At 40.1% G+C, this 22,704-nt stretch overlaps 1 protein-coding gene across 5 annotated transcripts in view; it reads left to right on the forward strand.

The window, feature by feature from the left end:
- The window catches only part of LOC122566258 (serine/threonine-protein kinase NLK), a 230,014-nt gene that overhangs the window by 198,011 nt on the left and 9,299 nt on the right, over positions 1–22,704 (forward strand). For 2 of the 5 annotated variants that reach the window (XM_043723273.1, XM_043723274.1), the window contains exons 5-9: positions 444–529; positions 687–896; positions 1,354–1,542; positions 4,413–4,614; positions 8,186–8,279. In XM_043723273.1, coding sequence (XP_043579208.1) covers positions 444–529; positions 687–896; positions 1,354–1,542; positions 4,413–4,614; positions 8,186–8,279 — 781 coding nt within the window. The other 3 variants (XR_006316447.1, XM_043723271.1, XM_043723272.1) reach the window with 3 other exon arrangements.

Consider the following 22,704-nt stretch of genomic DNA (forward strand, 5'->3'; position numbering starts at 1 on the left):
AATCTGGCATGTTGACAGTTACAAGTTTCAGAATTAAGAACCACGGAAACGTCGTAATTTTAAGATCTGTGAATCTACAGATTTATGAATTTTTTAACTTCTTCGTTTAGGCATGCTAGAACTTCCGAGCGACTGGAAATTCAGAAAGCTAGAAAATTCAAAATTTGAGATCTGGGAGTTTAGAGATTCAGAAAGTGTAAGAATCTAAGAATGCGGGAATTTCAAAACTTGTGGATCCGAGAATTGAACAATTTCTGGACTTACCGTTCGGAAGTAGAAGTTCAAAAGTTTCACGATTTAACGATCTGCAAGTTTACGAGATGTCTGAATTTTCAAATCCACGAATGTAGAAAGTTTGAGATTTGGTAACCTGCGAACTTAACAACTCGCGGATTTAAGAATTGTCGAATTCTCGTACTAAGTATAATCCGTTTTTGTTTCAGGCCTCAAATACCTTCATTCAGCCAGAATCCTGCACAGGGACATAAAACCAGGGAACTTACTCGTGAACAGCAATTGCGTACTAAAGGTAAGTAAACTAACCGAAACAGAGTGATTAAGCTGGCTAAATCTTTCAAACTTCTTCGCTATCGACGTAAAAAAATAATAAACGAGGAAATAAGGGAAATCATCGATCTTTCTACGGAATTAATAACGACAAAATTATAAATCTTATTCGCGAGCAGATCTGCGACTTCGGTTTGGCCCGAGTGGAAGAACCCGATCAGAACAAGCACATGACGCAGGAAGTGGTGACGCAGTATTATCGTGCACCGGAAATCCTGATGGGAGCGCGACACTATACCGCAGCCGTGGATGTTTGGAGTGTCGGTTGCATTTTTGGCGAGCTCCTTCGTCGGCGGATACTTTTTCAGGCACAGAGTCCTGTGCAACAGGTTAGTCCTTTTACCATCAATTAGCGAATTTCGTTTCTTTCAACATTTCATTTGAAAATTGAACGCGTTTCTCGCGCAAATACGCCCAAATATCCGCGTCACAAGTGTACGTCTTAAATTCGCTCGCGAATCACTAATTTCTCTTGTAACTCTATGCGAATAAGTTAATTTCATAACGCAAGCGATAATCGTAATTTCCTCAATCCTTTACTATTGTACTTTGCGACGAAACTCTACGAAATTGGAGTCATCTGTCAGGTAAAAGTATGTTCATGCGCCAACAACCATCATCGACAAAGTTCTACGACGACAAATGGCGGGAGGATCTTGCCTCTTCTCCGAGTATAACGATTTATTTCCTTTCGATACGTGCAAAGTTTCTGTGGCCGGAGTGAAAGTGACGACGGAAGGAGAAGACCAGGTTCTAAAATCGAGAACATTTTCATTCGCATTGCAGCTGGAACTGATCACAGAATTGCTGGGCACGCCGACCCTCGAGGACATGAGGTTCGCGTGCGAGGGTGCGAGATCTCACATGCTGAGGCGCGCACCAAAGCCACCCTCGTTGACGGCCCTCTACACCCTTAGCAGCCAGGCGACGCACGAGGCTGTCCATTTGCTCTGCCAGATGCTAGTCTTCGATCCCGTAAGTTTCATCGCACTCATTTATCCTTACGATATAATGTGCCGACTTTATAGGATTGCAATTTATATGATTGAAATTTCGAGTATAAAATATATCGAGTATAAAGCTTGCTCGTATAGGTGTACAACTTTATAAGGAAACAGCACTAAACGCGAGTGGAAGTTGCAAGTACATTTTGCTAACACTTGTACTCGATAAATACGACAGACTTTCTTCAAACGAATGAATCTGTCGTTAAAAATGATAATCGATATACCGGTTGCGAAGAAACTTGGGCGAGGAACTGCGAAAGTTGGTCAACTTCTTTGCAACAACTATGCTACCTACTATCATGCTGCATGATAGATCGACTCTGAAACTCGTAGTTGTGTTTACCAAGAGAGACGTGCAAGTTGCGAGCGAGGATGTGCCCTTATCAACATCCGTGGCGACGCGATAAGTCGTCGAACTCCGTCATCGTTCCATTCGAGAAACTTCCAACGGTTCATGAAACTGTACATCGAACGAATTACAATCAACCTTTTCAATTAACAAAACGATTAAAGAAACGGAAAAATGTCGAAGAATAAAAGACCGTGGAAAGTTTCGCGTGGCAGTTCATAAAGAATATTTCGAGCGACGACCGCGACATAGTAAAATTCTTGCGAACATCGTGTTTGTATAATACGAAAGTCGAGATAAAATCTTTACTGTCGACTGTCCAGTTTAAAAAGGAGGAGAGACGCGAAAAGAGAAGAAACGAAAAAGTCAGAAGAAATCGTGTACACTCCGGTTCATAAGCGTTTTACGATACTAGATGTTCTCACGCACATTAAAAACGTGTATTGTATAATTGTTGAACGAGATAAAAATTACCGATCGCTTTTCAACTTGATCTCATTTTCTTTAGGCTGATGCGAAAACATTGTCGATTTCGCGCGATGTAGAATATTAAAAATACTTGTGAACGGGAGTGTAGATCGAAACACGTAGCTTTTACAACGGGCAGTCGCCACATTCGTCAGGATTTCGGTAAAACCAACACGCCAGAGTCTCGGCAGTTATTGGCTTCGTTCGAACGAGATTGGAGCCGTCTTTGTAGGTTGTCGAGTAGTTATTAAAGCACGGGAATACGCCAACGCAGCCTACTTTCCTGAATCTCGTCCTCGAACTCTCGTTCACGTTTCGATCGTTCGCACGACACGCTTAACTTCTGTAAAATCATACGATCGTTTTAACGCGGTTAATGTTAAGACATCAAGCGCTCAGAACGGATTGAATAATGGCCATTCGAGTGGCCATTTTCAGTAACAAACAGAGAATAAAATGGCGGCATGAATAATCGAGATGAAGTTCCAACGTAGCTTTCGGAAGGCGTTAAAACCGTTTCTCTCGTGAAACTGTTGATTCATCGTTCGTAAAACTAAAACTGCGGGGCTATTACCATTTGCGAAACTTTTCGTGGATTTTCGTTCTTTCTACTGCGTTGCTCCGATACTTTTCCGTAATTTTAGATCGTCGTTGTTTAAGAAACAACAGGAAAGCTTGGTTTCGTCGAGGCTTCATTAGGATCTGAAGTTTCTCGAATGGAAAGAAACGAAGGGGGATAAAGATGAAAGTTGAAGGCGGCAGAAGAAATATGTTAACTCTGAGGTTCTTAGTTTGGATTCGCGAAGGACTTTGTTATGTAGAGCGTGTTTCAAAGTGAGAAGGGTGAATTAACAAAAGAACTGGAACTAAGGACAAGGAATTTCTTAACGTAAGATTTTGTTTTCGCGCAAATTGGTCGAGTCCATAACGGTAAATTTGCAACTAAAGCCAAACGAATAAGCCAATAGACGAGGAATTTCCATATCGTAGATATTTTCAAATCAAAGAAAAGTTTCTTGCTTTCTTTAACACCAGAACCACAGATAATTAACACGAATTTCTACCAAAACCAGTCAAAATGACTGGGCTTTAAAAAATATGTAATAATGGAATATTTTTATATTTGTTGATTTATTACTTTCTTAGAGAAGGAATTCCATGTTATGTAGTACATTTTTGGTATTATTAATGCATCTGGGACCATGATTCATAAACGAGGATCGGTACATTTATAAAATTGTAGAACCAGTCATATTGACTGCTGTGGTATTTCTAGCGTTAGCATCCAGCGATCTAGCGATCGATCCGGAATTTTCCTGATAACTGATATCGTCATATCGAATGATACGCGATAAAAATTTGAGAAACGCGTGGGAAGTTGTAGAAAACGAGGAAACTGGTTAATTGGAGTTCGATAAACAGATTGCAGAATCCTTTTACACTTTGACAAGTGTAGCTTGTCATTTTCACTGGTATTGGTATAAGTAGCCTTGATACAAAATTATTTTCAGTTTGAATACATAAAAAACAAAATAAAATTCATTATATTATTCTTTTAGTTATCGTTGCGAAAGTCATTACATCATTGCGGGAGAAAATATAACGTGAAGTAGGAACTTGAAGATAAAATTGTAAAGCCAGTCAGTTTGACCGGTGTGGTAGTTCTAGCGTTAACGAAGAAAAATCTCTTCTTTCTTTTCTAAAACCTATTATTCCCATTTTTCTAATCTAAAGCCAATCTACGTGTCCTAATCTGGAAATAACGATGACGTACAAACTTATTAACGATTAACCGGTAATTAGTTAGCGATCTGAGTCGAGCAATCCGTTCGAACAGTGGCTGTAAATTCGTTTTCGTCCCTAACCGTGTTGGAACTCGGGTTTTTCCTACCTCTTGGGAGATTAACACGGTTAACTGTCCCCGTAAATAGCCGGAGTCGGCCGAGATCGATCGTTTTCGAGAGGCGGGCTTCGCGTCGTGTATCGATCGTTCGTTGACCCTGTTCACGAACTTCTCGCAGGACAAGAGGATCACCGTGGTGGATGCACTGGCGCATCCTTATCTGGACGAGGGGAGACTGAGATATCATTCGTGCATGTGCACGTGCTGTTACACGACCAGCGGAGGCTTGAGACAGTACACGGGGGACTTCGAGCCGGCCACGTCTCATCCGTTCGACGATCTCTGGGAACGGAAGCTCACCACCGTGCAGCAGGTGAAAGGTAAGAATCGTATAGATCGAAGATGTGTGTACTTTAAAAAACGATACTTTGATATCGAATGATTTTTACACAGATTTTACGTTAAGCTCAAGTCGGAGTTTATTAGGTTGGCGTGTACGAAGTTTTGTTTCTTGCAAGTTCGAATTTGACGGGTTGATAGCGAGTTGTTTTACTCGGTGTGTTAAGGAGCTTTATATATGAGATTTATATAGGAGATTTATGATAGAAATCAAAGCGCGTGAACATTTTTATTAAATGCGTGATATTTCTTTATCGATTATTATTTCATTAACAATGTATAATATTTTATGGAGACTACGTACAATTAAAATTTGAAAATGGAAAAGAAAATTTCATATACACCAACCTAATTATTCTAACGAATATAATTTTCTTTCCATGCTGATTTTGTCGTTGAACACGATACATGAAGCTTTTTCCTGGGAATATGTCGATTGGTGAATGATGATTTTTTTTAAATAACAGATAAAAGATCGTAGTTCGGTGGAACACGAAAATCAGAACATGATCGAACATAAGAAGAGCTTCACGAGACAGAATATCCGAGGGATGTAGTTGAAAAGCTGCCACGCCAGGAACAATTGATAGACAGGAAATTGTCCGATTTTGGTAGAAAATATCGTTAAAAGTAGATTTTCATGGTCGCTGTTTTGATATTTTCTAGAAAAGAGTGTGTCCTATTCTACCAGCTCTGAGGTGCTGTTTCTTCGCTCGACGATGATTTTATGGAGATCTTTCGCCAACTATCTAAGACGCTCCCTATCGTCATCGAAGTAAACTGGAAAATTGGAACGAATAGCCACCTAAAACTCTCGATATCAGGCTCCTCCGTAAAACAGAAAAACGAATTTATTTTCCCACCGTTCAGCAACTTTGGACCAACATCGAGCGAAGAAACTTTGCGCCGCGGGGTAACAGAGATTCAATAACGCGAATCGATTTCTCGAAGGGTGCTAATAAAACCGTACCGTAACCCACGAAGCTCGTGAATTTTCCACGGCATAGAATTCCACGATTTCCAGACAGTTGCATCCACCCATCGAACCAACGTTCCAAATTACTCGACGCTCTCGTACGCTCATTTTTAGGGTTGTAGTTTTTAGTGTCAGATTCAGCTTTCACTTCGGATTCACGAGTCACGTTTAAATTAGATAATAAATAAGAAAAAGTAATTGCAGTTCCTTTCTAAGTATTGTATGATCGCCGAATTTATGAACACTAGTAACTTGTATTAGTACCAATAGTTACGCGAGTGTAGTATTTTATCGACGATATCGATTTAATTTTGCGCTACGGCGACTCGTACAACTGATAACCGTATTCGTGGTCCGATAACGAGGTACTCTCAACGATTGCTAATAAAGCGCGGAAACGAGCGAAGAATTATTATCGAAAGGGTGGATTTTCCGAGCAGCTCGAGCGACACGACACCGTATTAATCGCGGGTTTTCAGCTCAAGAGAAAAATGCATCGGTGTGACTCACGCTGGATTATTAATAGTAAACGTCTTGGACACGTGGCTGGAACCGTACGCGGAACAACGATGCGATAGACTGTTGCGTGCGTTCGCGAATACGACCGCGATAAATCATCGTTTATCAGTGGGGGTCCGACTAGTTATCGCAGCCGACTTTCTTCCAAAGTAATCGTCGGAGAAACTGGGTCTAATATCGCGGTTAAAAATTGCACGCCATTCGTTCGTTAGGCTGACTGAGGGGGCTGCTGCGGCGTGAATTGTATATCCCCTTCGAGAAACTTATTTTCCAGATGTCTTAGGGTGCTTGAGACTCTGATATTCAAAGATATTTAATATTTAAATTTCTCCTTAATCTCTTACTTTATGAGTCTTTCTATTATTCTACGCGTTGCCATTTGCATTTATCGTTTTAACATGGTGTCGGATGGAAAATGATATAGTACGTGTAATTTGTATTCAGAAATCTTCTAGCAAGCTTGTAATATGAAATTAAACTCCGAATTGACGTTCAAATTGGTTAGAGGTGTACGTATTTATTATCTTTATCGTACTTGCATCGATGAAAAATATCCTACGTAGATTTTATACTCGGCCGTTCTATGAAACTTCTTTTGTTTTTAAGCTCGTTAGAAATATGCTTCATCTTTGTCGCGTTTAGATACATATAAAATACACGAGATTCGAATTTCTCTTGTGAATTCTCAAACGTTTTTAATCTCTAAATTGTTCTATAGCTTTACGAGCAATTTTCACATTCCATCGAATTTTAAACCCATGAAAAAGGGGTCTCCTCTTTGCCTCGTTTAAAAATCTCCTAGATTTTCCGTAATCTTGCATTTTTATAAATTTGATCTCTGTAATACACGCGTAAAATAAAACGTACAACTGTATATTAGATTAATATGGTCCCATAAAAAATTCCCGCTTGGATACATGCTACCGTGTATTTTTTTAAATATAGCGCCTTTGTTCGATCTATAAACGCCAACAGAGGCACGAATTCGCATTAAATTACGCCTATTGAGCTCGCGCCACATAATAAACTCGTACAATTATCATAGACGGCGCGTCTAACGCGTTTGATTTCGCATTCGAGTTTGTCATACGACAGGCATGCGATGCTCGTAACGAGTAATCGCGTTTGTCGAGTTGTCCCGACTGGAACAGTCGCGGACGGCTGCACGTGTCCAAGAAAGGTGTCGTAAGACGAAACGCGCGAATCGTATAGCTACGAACAAAGAAGTTCTCGATGGTTGGATGCCAGAACGCTTTCTGGAAAGTTTGTAATTTTGTATTTTATTTTTTTATTATCGTCCGTACACGAAAACCTGGTTCCACGGTTTATCGCTATTATCGAGGATATGCAAGTATTTTTGTTACGTTTCACATTGAGCATTGTTTATGTTAGTCGTATTATCCTAATTGTAGTCGTCCTTGTATAGAACATTTAGAAACGTAGATCGTAGACCGAGAATTCTATTGCGAAGGATACTTTGTAATCGCAAAGAAGGTCGGATATGTTCTACAGAAACGCAAATGTAAGAACAAATTTTTGGTAAATCGAATCGTTTCAGAAAAATTCCGATTGTAAATTGATGTAGAACTGGGAAAGAACTTTTATAAACTTCTATAGGGCCACGAATACGGAAAGAAAAGTAACTAAGAAAGCTATAAAAGCGTGTCCATTAAATTCTGTCTCTTCTTCTATCGAATTGAGGAGTCGAAGAACAAGATGAAGCTTCTATCTCTTCTTCACGCACATGTGCATACATCGTTCGCAATTTCGACTGCTCGATTCATCGATATCGTCATTCGCCAACGAGATATTTGCAGGCACGTGTCGCAGCACGAGTAAACTGTGCGCGTGACAACGCGCAATAAAGCGTAAAATGTTCGATCGACGTCCCCATCGATTGTACACCTTGAAAGGTTCGCGAGGAACGACGTGGTCCCTTGAGCAAAACAAGAACCTAGACCGCTTCGATCCACCTTCGTATTCGCCTTCCTAATTTCCAGGACTGTCGAGACACAGAACCCAGAATTCACTCGACGATCCGACGTTGTCTGTTTCAGAGGAAATGCACAAATTTATAGCGGAACAGCTGAACACGTCGCGCGTGCCGCTCTGCATAAATCCGCAGTCCGCGGCGTTCAAGAGCTTCGCAAGGTAAGCCGTAGGTGGCGAATCGTCCAGATTATAAAACGATCGATTATAACAAAAGAAAATATAAAGAAAAGCAGGGTACGACTCTATGTTGGTTAGGATATAGGAGAAAAGGAATACCAAGTTTCGGCTTGGTTAATAGGGAAAGATTTAAGATAAGAACGAGGAGACCGGGTCCTCGAGAATCGAAGAGCCTCCTTTCACTGAATTTTCCCCCACCCTCGATATCACCAGTGTCCACCGAATCCTTTCTCCTTTGAACGACCAATTATATTAAAAAGCCAAGACCAATTCGAATTTCGCGCAGGGTTAGAAAGGAAATAAAGAAAATAAGTGAATAAACAAGTGAATGCAGAGGATCGAGGGAGGTTGGGTGGGTAGGTGGGTGGGTGGGCGGGCAGGGGGAGAGGCGTGTGCGCGTGGAAAAAAGGAGAGAAAGGGTTCGCAGAGGGGCACACACCCGTATATACACTGTGTGTTGCCTCCCCTCCCCCACCCGTCGAAGTCGATGCGGTAAGAACAAGCCGGATTAAAATAAAAGGCAAAAAAAAAAGAAAGTGGAAAGGAAAAGAGGACAAAAGAGAAAGAGGGAAAGAATGAAAGAAGAAGAGAAAAAAGGCAGCGGAGCGGGCACAAGGGCGTATCGTAGACGGAAATTAAAAACCGTGAAGAATGAGAAAGAGAGAAGAAAGAGCGGGAAAAGAGAGCTGATGGGGGTGGTAAAGGGATGGTAAAGGGGTGGAGAGAGAGAGAGAAGGTCGAGGCGAAACGATCGAAACGAACCAGGAGAGAACGATCTTTTGTCCCTCGACGACCCTTCCTCGTCGACGTCCTTTTGCCGTTTTGGCCCTCGGAAGCCAACCAAAAACTCCGGCCGGTTCTTCCACCGCTTTCGTTAGTACTGGGAAACGATTAAGAAATTAACCCCCGCGTTTTGTCGCGTTGTCTTTCTGTCGTAATTTTTTCTTTTTGCTGTGTACATATGTATACACGCATATATGTACATATGTATGTGTGTATATATATACGCAGATGTAGCCATGTACACGTTCTGTGCCGTGGAAGTATCAGTAAAACGATCGAACGCATTATCGTCGCCATCTGTCCCGATACGTAGAGAAAGAAATAAATGTAGAGCGGTAGAAGAAAATATGAAAAAAGGAGTTGAACCCACCCCTGCTCTCGCCGCAATTCTACAAAAGACACAGAGAAACAGAAAGTAAGAACGAAATTTTAAGATAAAAGAGGGTACCATGAGAGAGAAAAAAAAGGGTCGTCAAAGTCGAATGTAAAAGAGGGTCGAAAAGAAAGACTTGTAACGTGCTTAGAAGTTACGATAGATGCAATTAATACCCTAGTCCCTTAAGAAAGTAAAAATGAACGAATTAAAAAAAAAAAAAAGAAAAAAGTTAGAAAAAAAATTCATTCTTTCTTTTCATATGTGATCTTGAAGTGTGTAACATTATTTCTCGTGTTGCTTACTGCCGTCAAGTTAGAGCAAGCCGATCGCCGACCCAGCGCCCTACGCCGCGTATACGTACACGTTACTACCACTACCAGTACCGAATCAGCTATCTACCACTGTCAGCTACTATCGACTACTACCGCTATCGTCTACCACTACTACTACTACCGCTACTACCACTACTACTACCACTACTACTACCAATCGTGTTACGTCTCCTCCTGAACGAACCGAATGAACAGAGAGTCAGCTCTAGGCGGCGTGACCTCGCTCGCTGAGGTACTTGAACAAACCATTTTACCAAGCATATCTTTTTTGCATTTTCTGTTTCTTACTTATTATCATATATCTATTCGTCTTTTGTTTCCCAGTTACGACCATTTCGTCCTCCTTTTTCTTGTTTCTTCTATTGTATATTTCTTCTTACTCGTTTTTCTTCGTCAGTTTTTCGTTCCATCCTCCTTGATCAACGTATCGTTATATAGTATAATATTATATTCGTCGTACTGTTTAACTCTCGCCTTGCTTCTTACGTATACTTTCTTTTCTCTTTTCTTTCTTCTTTTAATTACATAGAGACTTCTGTATGATTGATACTGTGTATATAAAAATATGCAAATATATATATATATATGTATACATACATATATATATATATGTTGATGAAGTGAGTTTAAGGAATGTAGTCGAATAGCAGGTTAATACGTAGGTGTATTATGTATATGTATATATATATATATGTGTGTGTATATATATATATATGTATGGTGGATCCTCGTGAGACACACATTGCCGGATGCACGCCAGCGACCAGCTCCGCTCGACCGACTTCCGATCCGCGCCTGACACGATTCGAGAAGCCTTCGCTGGCTACTTGGAATCGTAAATCTCCTATAATTCAGTTTGCTCTCTTCCCTATTGGCCTGTTCCTCGAAGATTTGCTAATTTTATCGATCGGTCGATCGATCGATCGACTCGCTCCCAATTTCCAACGCGTTTAAACCACGTTAACGTTTACTTTCAAAGAAATGGAATTAACCTTTTCATAGGCGGTGGAAATTATTTTTCCCTGTAATTAGAGTCACGCGTGCGAGTAATGTGAAAATATACTCGCGTTTATAGAGAGTGCAGCCTTTACTGAGCGTTAATTTAATAAAATATTGCCGATATGACCGGTGGGAACATTTGCATGCTACTTGAAAGCGATGCTGTAGAAAAGAAATAAATTGATTTTAGTAAAATATAATAATGGTCTATTTAATAAGTTTTCTATCGAAAATCCTTTGCCTTTTCACGGAAATTTAAGATTAACGGCCGAAGCTCAGAGATCGAACGTTAGTACTCAAAGTTCAGAAAGTTAATATAAATCGACAAATTAACAAACCGTTAATCCTCCATCGAAATTTTGCGCGATCTTCGACATGAATTTTTAGCAAAGCGTATGAAGAAATCTGTTTTACAAATACACTTTCATCTTTCAACGACTCTAGCGTTAAATTCTATTTGTGAAAGGATTGACAGCACGAAATTGCTTATTAAGAAATTCGAGGAAAGTAATAGGAAACGAAGTGCAAAAAGCGATGTCTTCTCCCTTCTTCGAGAGGGAATTCTTCACGTTCCCTGGTGCGTGCGTACAACGTTTTTTTCAGACGTTTAAATGGCCTCTTAGAGTAACCAGTTATACATAGCAGGGCGACACTCGACGCCTCCACTTCTAAATACCGCGATAAAGATAAAGAGGCGCGGATGCCTCCCCGAGGAGGAATTCAACCGCCTTTCGTCGACGTTCCGTCGTAGGAACGCGATGAGCTCCGCTAATTAACGACAGTTTGGCGTGCGAGCAATTAACGAAAGCTTTAAATCGGGTCTGAAGGATACGCGTAGAAAATCTCGAACGATGCTATTTCCTTCCATGTAATCGTTCAAATATTAACAGATAAGATTAAACGTTTTGCTTCTGAACTTAGCTCGACGATCTTCGAGGAACACGTACTTTAATACTATTACGTTGTATTATATCGTATATCATAATATGAAATTAATGAAATGAATAAAAAGAGGACGAATGTATGTTAACGACACATTATGAGAATTGTCCTATCTTAAGTTCTATAATTATATTATATTACATTATGTTATTATCATGTACAATATGAATAGTCGAGAGACTATGTAAGCACGTAATTGTTTAAAATGTTTATCGATCGTAGGGGAACGTGTCACACATCCATATTTATATTTAATTATATTTAAGTGGCTGGTCGCTGGTGTGTTTTTACGTTTTTGATCGTGAGTCGCTGTGAAAGTGGTACTTGTAAATAACGCTGAGAGAGAACGGCTGAAAAGAGCGCTTTGTTGGACACGAGGAGTGTAAAAAGGCCTGATCAACCATGCAGCCTTCAGTTGAAAGAAACGGGCCCGAGGAGAGAAAAGAATTCGAAAAATAAATAAATAAAGCGATTGAACGGATCGTGTCGCGATTCATTGAGAATCGGATGAACGGGACGAAGAGAAACGACACGGGAAACGAAACTCTCTTTCGTGATGCACCTGGGTAGATCGAGATCATCTGCCATCATCCTTCCCTCTAAATCAACATCCTGAATATCAATTTTATCCAAGAAAAGTAATTCCACAAAATAGCGTAATATTTTCCTTCAGAATACTTCAATACATTGCTCGATAGTATCGAAATAGTAGAAGAGTAGAAAAATTTTCCTGATTCATCTAACAATGATCCTCGTTGATATCCTCGAAATCCATAATTCTTTTAAATTACCAATTTTCGACTGGAAGTCCTGGCGTGATCTGGCTGTTGGCACAATGACCGTAATCTTCGAGTCGATTTGAATATTTTTCAACAAAACCACGTGTTTTTTCTTTTCTTCTTTTTTTTTTGCAAAACATTCGGGTATTGAAAAAAAGGGGAAGAAAAATGATTTTTTAAAATATCAATATCTTCCGTGACTTTTTCTTTTCGATCAAACTCTCTCCGCAGCGTTACCCACAATGTAGACATTTCTTTTTTGCACTGATTTTGTCCATCGTTTTTGTTTTTTGTACGTTGTGTGTATGATTCTTTTTTTTTTTGTCTTGATCTCCATTCTATTTTGCGCAGATTGTGCGGTACAATGGTAGAAATGTTGCGAGGTTGAAAAGCAGAATTTTTGTGTATCGCGGAGACCGTGAAAACTGTACGCGTGCACGTGATACTAAACTAAGAAGCAGGAGACCCGCGAAGCCATTACTGTCATTTCGCCAAGTCCGGGACGCGACATGGGTTTCGGCGGAAATTTTGTCGACCCTCGGATTTGCTTTGCCAAGGGAGCTACGCGTACCGCGGTTCCAGTCAACCGGAGGAAACTGCTAAATCATCCACTTTTTTCGAAAGTCTGCTCGACCAATCTCTAAGCGTCCTCTGTTGATAATTTACTTTTCGTGCAAATTCGTCGTTTGAATTTTATTATCACGTTCCATTATTATAATCTTAATCCTTCGTAATATTTTTCGAAATATTTAAGCTGCAAACAAAATTTCAATTCACCAGCTTTTAATAGTTTTAACAATTGGGCCAACAAAATATTGGATAGCGAAGAGAAGAGATGTCGGTAATTAGTAGACCGCGGGTTTTTACATTCACGAGAAACTCGAAGCTGCAAAAATACCCAAAATACAATGTACGTGATATACAAAAATATCCACAATATTGAAATATCTAATAGTCGCGGTCTAATGATGAATCTTAGATTTATCGCGTAATTTTTTTAGAATTCACAACGTTATTTGTATTAATTTGCGTGGAAGAAAATGTATCCAGGAGTATTATAGTATTATTAAAAACAATGATAATAAATAAACTAAAATACTACATAATATCAAACATCAAGAAACAAACAAAAAAGTAAACAAAGAAAGCAGCGAAGTTCCTCGGCATTACCTTCTTTCATCGCGTGTATACTTGAAAATTAATGGGAGCCGCGTTTTCCACGAAATTTGAGGCAGGGGCGGGGGGCGAGCGGAATAACGCGAAAAACGTTCGCGTGCAAACGAGCTGCGGCCCGACACGCGCGGCGTCGCTTTTATCCTGTCGGCCACGGAGAAAGCGACTACTCGCGACGGGATCATTTTTTCAAAGCCCAGAAATAAATTTCGACGCAGTGGAGGTCGAAGATCCACCGATTTCGAGACGAGACGAAAAAGTTGCGGACGGGGGTGAATTCGAGAAACAAAGAAACGAAAAAAAAAAAAAAGAGAAAATAGTAGCGTATTCCCTTTTTGACCGCTTTTGTTTCCGTGCTATTTTCACGACTGACTTTTCCCGCGAGCTTGGCAAAGCAAAGCGAAAGGCCGGTGACAGAGACAGAAATTAGAGGCGCGCGTATCGAGAGGGAGGAACCGGGCGAGAAAGTTGCGAGCGGGCTTAAAGGGTGGCTAAAAAAACGGCGATTACGTGAAGGGGAGACGTTGCAAGGAACGGACGAGACAAATGGGTAAAGAGAGCTAAAAAGAGAGACGTCGAAATAATAGAAAAGAAAAGAGATATCTTCGAGAATCTTAGTGAGAATGAACGAGCCATTTAGAAGCCACATTGATCAACTGCATACATTGAAAAGCGGAGAAAAACGGACGTTGCAAAATCTTTGTTACCATTTTTCTCCTTTAATTTTATATTATTTACACCATCTTCAGATTGTGGATTTTTACGTAAATTCATACTACTATGAAATTTGTTTTTCACCGTCTAAATGTTACAAGTACAGTAACTTAAAAAATATTATTTGATTTTGCATATTACGTACACTCTGTATATTCTTGTGTATTAAAATATTTCATAAATGCATATAATTCTTAAATAATTAAACGTTCTTCTTGGTAAACGGACTTATAGAAGTGAGTATTGACTTTCAAGTATTAAGCATTGATCGAGTATTTGTTGTAACGAAATAGAGAGATTTGGAAACAGCGAAGTTGATTAATTTGGCTTGCGAGAGTCTCGTGTGAAGTATCGAAGAAGAAAAAGAATAACGATATAGAATCGCGATTAACGGCCGGCTGTCACACATGCTGACAGCTGCATGGAAATCAGATGAAGCGTTTTTATTTTGTTGTTCAACTCCAGACCTGTCGGTTGCATCTCCCTTTTATCCGTTGTCTTCCCGGCAACGTAAAATTTGAAGAGTCGAGTCTCGCGAGCTATTTGGATATCTTGTTCACGGACTGAAACGGTTCCGAAAGTAACAATCAAAGTTTACACAGTGACAAATTCGAACGCCGTTCGCGCGTTACGATACAACTGTTCCGATGACAGAAGATGAGAAAAAGAGCGTGACAAAGAACGATTTATCCGATACGAAATGTCCACGCGACTCTTCGAATCGATCGTCACGAGAACGCAGAGCGTTTCCTCGGTCGAGAGTATCGAGAAGTCGATGAACGACGCGGTCCGCTGGTACTTTTGGACCCATAGCTGCCATAGCGAATTTATTCGACCGTGTTCGCACTTGTTCCGTTCATTCATCGAGTAACACAGTACATAAAAACGACATTAATTAACGCATACGTAATTCGTAGAAGTAGAGCAGTATGATACACGCTCGAGACACACGGTAGAGAAATGAAAATATAATCTACGAATCCCGTAGTTAATTCATTTTCTAGAAGAACTACGAATTCTTAAAAATTTCGAGAGTCGATTCTTTTGTTTTCATAAAAAATCCCTTTCTTCGGGCCAATCGTTGCGGAATGTATTTTAGTTTGCCATATCCGTTTTCTCTCTTTTTTCTTCTTCTGTTCTTTTCATTTTTCTACTTTTATTTTGTATCATATCTTTTTTTTTTTTTTTTTTTCATCACACCACTATACGATTTACCGTAACTCTAGTTGAGTTTTTACGTTGTTACATCCTCTCACCGATTGTATTTCGACACTTTCGAGACGCACTGCTGCCACTCGTTGACGATATGCTGCCCCCATCCCTTTTTACCACCATATGTCATCCCTTTGTCCGATTGTTTAGCCGACGAAACTCGAAGTGCCGTTTGAACGAATGCTTTCGACGATTGCCCACGTAAAAAGAAAAATCCTTTCTAATAGCGAGGAGCACTTTGCACTTTCGTCGTGTACCGATCTTAGTGTTCAAATCTCTGCGCGCGAGGGTATCGTCGAGCCATCGGATACACGTAGTCGGTTTTACATTATCAACCGCGTAGATGAATCGCAGGAAATTGGATCGATCGAATTCGAAACGAGATCCACGACGTAGATGTGAAACTGTATGTTATGATTGGTGTTGTGTTGTCAAAGTTGCAGAAGATAGAAAGAATTCGTGGACACGACTCGTTGATCTTGGCTCGAAGATACCCTTGACTGTGGGGCTTAGTAAAGCTGCTCTAAAATGCACGAAGAGGACGAAGAAGATGTTTATAACGATGTTTATAAAGAAAACGCTCTGTTTCTTCCTCATTTTACCAAGTCCCTAGTCCGACGTGTTTCGTTCGGAACACGGCACAGATAGCCGGAGATTTGAAAAAGTAGCTACACACCTCTGTTTCTCCCGCAAGTCTCACTTGAGAGAATATACACACCCCCGAGTAACGATCGAAAAAAAGCACATGAACGATAAAAAGAAAAAGTACGAAATAAAAAAGATAAAACGAACGAACAAAAAAAAAAAACAAATAAAAGAAAAAGACTTGTTTTCTTTAAAATGGCAAGCACTAATGATCTGTTCGTACGACTTGCAGCTCCACGGTGGCTCATCCCTCGGAATTGCCACCCTCTCCTCACCAGTGGGAATAAAAATCTTCTCCGAAATCGCGAAAGCTGATGACGAACGCGCGGCCGAGTATTCGCTTCGTTGGAACACAGATGTTGAAGAATTTCCGACAGCCTGAAGGAGAACGGTGAGAAAGGACGAGGAAAAGAGATGGACAAAGTGAGACAAGGATGGAACGAAGAAGAGGAAACAGGCTGGGAAAAGGGCGAAGAAAAGAGAGAAAAGCGAATTCGGAGAAAGAAGATTGGAAGAAAGGAGAAGAAGAAGAGCCAAGAGAGACAATAGACTGCCGAGCGCTGAAGCCTCAATTTTCGACTAGCTGATATGTATATACATAGACACGTGTATGTATATAGATATCTATAAATATATATTATACATACCGCTGTATACATACGAGAGGGAGCCTAGGAAGAAAAAACTATACCGAAATACAAAGGCGCACGATACGAAGAGCACAGTCAAAGGATTGATACACAGAAGAAGAAGAAGAGGAAGAGGAAGAAGAAGAGAAAAGAAGAAGGTGAATCAGTTTCGAGGGATTGGAGTATGATGGTCAACTAGAGAAGAAAAGGAGGACATATACATAGTTTGTAAGGGAGGGTCGAAAAGACGGGCCAGTCTTCTTTTATTTTCTTTTCTTTTTAGATTTTACACGCTTCTATCATTAATGTACATGTACACATGTAAAGCACGGCCGCTGTGGCGCGTTTCCAACGATCGATTAACACGGGAGAAAGGTGACCAGGATCGATTGCTCCTTCGTCGAACGTATTCGACCAATTATTCCATGAATAATCATGTGTAATGTGTGTGTGTATATATATATATATATATACATATATATGTGTGTATATATATATATATATATATGTACACATATATATTTTACACGGTTTCTCCATCGGTAAATTTGAGAAGCGAAAAGAAGCGTTTCAGAGTACTTGGCGAGTACTCCAGTTTACCTTGTACCTGCTGAAGCGGAGTCGTGAATGAGGAGAACCGTGTTCGCAAGAAGATGAAACACGATCCATAGGATCGATCGATGGCCCCTTTCGTTCCTGAATTTTTCAACGAAACGCTCAGCGCCACCCTAGGATGCATTAAAATTGGTTCGTAAGCGTTTGTAATTAGCGTGCCCCTTTGAGATGGCGCACACACGACCGAGCCGCTTCATCGAAGAAAGGAGAATTCGAGCGAGAAGCTGCATGTAAGGCGAAGACGGAAGAGGCAGAGTCGCGAATCATGGACAGAGTCAGGATTTTCGAAGCTTTGCACGACGCATTGCGACGCGAATCTTGACTCGAAACGGGATATGTCTTGAACAAAATTGGGATTGAATCTTAGAGAAATCATTCGAAGTTTCAAAGAAATAGACATAGTTCTCTATTACGCTGGGAGTTCTTTCTTTATTTGGGACGAATGTTTCAAGAACTCTAATATAAATCGTTCGTTACGAGTTGAGAACCATATAGTTTAAGGACATCAACGATTTGACATGCTCGAATAAAAGAAGGAAAGCTATGGAATAGCGAAGAGAACCATGATCTATTGGTTTGTACTCGATGATCTCGATGAATCCTGATGTTCGATCGATGCAACGGTCGCGTCCATGGACTACGATCTAGAATTAGATCTTCGCGCTAATCTACAAACACCCGAGGACTCCTTTAAGAAGATACAACGTCTGTTGGCCGAGATAGTCGCGGCGAAGAGCGAACTTCCGTTTGCTGAAGTGCAGTGGACACGCGAAAGCTGGGCTCTAGCTTCCGTATCAGTCGCTGCGAATATTTAGTTTATTTAGCAAGTTACGAACAGCAGAGATCCTTCGATCCGTGGTGATCTCTGTCAAAGTGAAAGATAGGTTTTTTAAATGAGAATTCCAACGGTTCTCATAGTTTCACGGCGTCGTTCTCCATTAAGAAATATTCTACTATAGTTAGATCGTTGTTTGTAAAAATGGGACGACGTCGTCCCCCTCTGGTAATTAGAGAAGCCACCTTGATCCGAAGATAATTAGGAATCGCGTGCATTTCTAGAAGATACGACGCTGGATTCGCGTGTGGTGGATCGCACGCGATTTTATTCCAATAAATAAATGCACTGCCGACGAATCGTGGCGACCACGACGGTATTCGTGAACTGAAGGAGAGCTTAAGGAGCGAAGAACACAGCGTTTGAATGGAAGAAGCGACCCCTAAAAAGAATCGAAGAAGGAGGATTTGTTCGACGTTGTCCAGAGAGTCGTCTTTGGTGTATAGATAAATAGACGTTCTAGTTTAATTTACCACGAACTTTATGTTAGAGCGCTTCCGTGCGAGATCTCGCTTTGGTTTTTTCATTCTTTTTAGACGTGAATGGTCGCTTACGGCCTCCGGAGTGTAGAATTAGAATGTCCGTTCTACTTTCCGAATCTGATTGCGTTTGAATTACTTAGTTTCGTTCTTCTTACGTATAAGCACGTCGTTCACGTGTTACGACCGATTATTGTAATTGTCCTAACAAGAAAGTTTTACGTCTTGGCCAGGACAAAGTAATCGTTGTTTAGATCACGTCGAAAGTGTTTGTAGTACCATTAGTAGTTAACAATTACCATTATACCATGAATTCAAACGCACTCTGAGGCCGGACGAGCGCGCGGTATACATAATTACGTTCTGAGTGTGATTTTACTTTAAGGAAACTTAGGTAGTCAGTAGATTTTCACGAGAATTACCGTAAGGACTTTTAGGTAACGATTTAGCGTTAGTAGCAGAAAAAAAAAAATAATTGGAAGCTCGTTTTTTATTATTATGGGCGACAAAGACGAGAAAGCAACGCATGTGTTCTCTTTTTTACGCAGACAACTAATTTCTACTATAAAACCATTTATTCGCGTGATCACGAATAAATACAAAAAAACATGTAACGATTATCGTTTAAGTAACCCTTGGCGAAAGGGGAGTTATTATAGAGAAGGAATCGATCGGTTTTAGGGAGAGAATTTTAACGAGAACGAGAAACAGCTGCTTCTCCTGAGACACGAAAAAAAAAGACACGCATTTCTTTTCGAACGATCGATCAAGACCGTCGTTTTTACGATTCGGAGCAATAGAAGTGTGCACGTTTAATCGAGGTTTTTGAAGGGAAAAAATATTCAAATCGAAACCATCTACTCTCTGCAAACAATAGATGTACGGGAAATAAAATCGAACATAGTCTATTTAATATATAATGAAGTTAATGTTTAAACGCGCGATCGCGATTTGCCCAGGCGTGTACTGAATGTTCGGAGACGATATTGAAAACGTTGCGATCTTGTACCCTTTCTTCGTGGGAGTTTTCTGGTTTTGTAGAATTTAAACAATGCCGGTCTGATCGTTTCGGCTAGCTGAAGCGCTTCTTCTCGTCATATGTAAATACGTCATCGCGTTCACCGTGTACATATATATTACTAGTTCATAAATTGAATCACCACAATCAGAGACCAGCAAACGTGGCCCGCGCAATGCGAAATTTTCGTCGTGTGTAATCGCAGACAAGCAACAGTAGCTAAATGCAGTAGCTACGTAAGATGATGAGTCTATGAAACGTAAAAAGTCGCCTCTTTGTTGTTCAATTGTGAAACGATTATACGCAGCGAAACGATGTCGCCTTAATTAGAAACAGTGGAAATTTAAACAAATCCCTCGTACCACGAATATTTGGACGGACAGTGATGTTCCTCTTAGATCTTTTCTTTCAATTCTTACTCTTTGTACTCTGCTACAGTGATGTTGATAGCGTGAAAATTGCTTTCCGAATAGGATATGGAAAAAAAAAACGTTGTGTATCTAAAATTAGAAAATGAAAAGAGAACAGAAGGTTACTGAATAAATAAATTCACAAATACGTTTAGAATCCTTTCCCTTTAGAAACGAAATATTGTATTATAAATTACTTGATTGGATAAGCGATAACTAGCGTTACCGATCGATTGTAATTGAAGGAATCTTGGGGTGCAAAGGGCGAGATTTCCTCGAGACTGATATTTTAATTATTCAACGATTATAAATCTAGCTTTCCACTTTCGAAGCACAATTGAAGTGACTTCTGGAAAAAGGACTCATGAAACGAAACGACGAGTTGGATAAATTGTATTAGAAATTTTAGTGTCTCAATGTTAGCCACTTTCTTATTTTCATATTTATAAGAAAGAATTCGAACAATCTCATAACGATTCAATCTGTAGCCTAAGAAACGTATTTGTCATAAATCCATAGACTCCCATTCCAGAGACCTCTTTAACTATTTTTGTTTGATGCGTGCCAATGTATAAAAAGGTTCACCTTGTTTTATCGCGGACTTTTACGTCTGGACCCAGTGCTCTTTTATCTTTTAACAGCCTTTTGAACAATTCACGAAAAACTCTAGGCTTGACTTCCGCGAATTTTACTTGTCAGTCTCGTGGAACGCTCGTTCTCGCCGATGGAAAGTGCGAGAACGCTTTCGAGCGATTGGTTAGGATAGAAGAAAAAAGAAACGAAAGAAAGGAAAGAAGTGAGTGAAGAAAGGGTAGGGATTTATCCAGCACCCTTTCTAAGCGATAAGTGGTGAAAGAGGAACACCGTGGTTCCGTCCAAGTTTCGCAACGGCCCGATTTGCAATTTGATTAATTACAAGAGGAAGCGTGGGGATGAAAGGAGTGTGAGAAGATAGCGGAGAAAGAAACGAAGGGAAAGTTTGAGTGTACGTTTGAGTGTGTGCGCGCGTGTACCCGAGGGAATGAAAGGGAATGGAACGAGTGTGAGCGCGTGAAATTTAATGTTTCCTATTAAATGAGAAAAAAATTTACAGATAATACATAGACGATTACTTAAACGAGATTTGTAAATACGTAGCTCACTGTAGCTGGTCAGTTGGGCATTTAACGATATACACCTCGAGATAAAGAAAGCAGGCGATGAAAAAAAAAAAACGAAGTAGCAAACAAACGAAAAAGAAAAGAAGAAAAATAATGAATAAGGAAGGAGGGAAATTTGAAAACACATTGAAGAGAGAATAATAAAAAGAAAAGAAACACAGAGAACGATACATGGAGATACATTACTCTCTTCGCGTTATTACACACGTAACACGTATATAGTACATACACACACAAATACACATACACGTATGTAACAGAAACAAACATTTTTTGGAAAATTAATGGAATGGCATGTTTTGTTGGTTCTCGATCGCAAGGAGAACGACGGAACATAAATGAATAATAACTGGAGGCTAGGTGATAATTCATAAGTCGTAAAATACCTACGTTATTAGATAATGACGATATTAGACAATTAAGCGACAAGAAAAAAAAAAAAATCCACGTATACTTCACACTAGCAAATATGCCTTCGTTATGGAAAGTGGCTGGCACGTGATGCACCAAACAATAAAGTTGCTACGGATTAAAAAAGAAAGAAAAACTAGTAAAAAAGACGACTGCAAAACGGTGGGTCTCTTGTCTCCGATTTGGCACGTCATTATTCTTTTTTTCTTTTTACCTAGTTTCCTTCCTCCAACATTTTTTCATTTTTCTCCGCCTCTTTCTATTTTTTATTTTCAGTTCTCTGTCTCTAGCACTGTCGGTTGGAACACGTCTCTTTCACAGGTTTTACACCCGCACCGTTCTTTCCTTCGACAAACCATGGCACCGGATTCAGATCAGCTTTGCTTTCAGCTACTTTCGTTTCTGCTCGGAGAGACACAGCCAGTCGGTTAGTAACGATACGAGGATACAAAAACTGCCAAGACACCACCAGTCTACTACCTAATTTCATGACAGTCAGCCACATGAAGTTCAAATAAATAAGCTAGAAGTTAGGGCTGTACTTGAAACACTTTTTATAGTTCCTTGAACCTTCCCTTGAACCCTCCTCACATCAACCGAACGCTTCACCACTTCTACTCAAGATCACTATGAAAACAGTATTGGATCCTCAAACTCGCTTCCAGTAAATAATCTCCAATGAAGCCTGTGAAGTTTGAATCAAGTATGAAACCACAAAAGGGCGTTATAAAAGGCACCTTTGTAAATTAAAAAAAAAAAAATATACATATGTATAAAATACGATATAACGTCATTGTCTCCACACTAGTAAGACGATCGACTGGCGTGTCTCTCTGAGATCCCTGCAATTAATTGGTCCACAATTAATCCACAATTGGTCCACAACACGCACACA

The sequence above is a fragment of the Bombus pyrosoma genome, linkage group LG3, assembly GCF_014825855.1.
Source record: "Bombus pyrosoma isolate SC7728 linkage group LG3, ASM1482585v1, whole genome shotgun sequence".
Taxonomy (NCBI): Eukaryota; Metazoa; Arthropoda; class Insecta; order Hymenoptera; family Apidae; genus Bombus; species Bombus pyrosoma.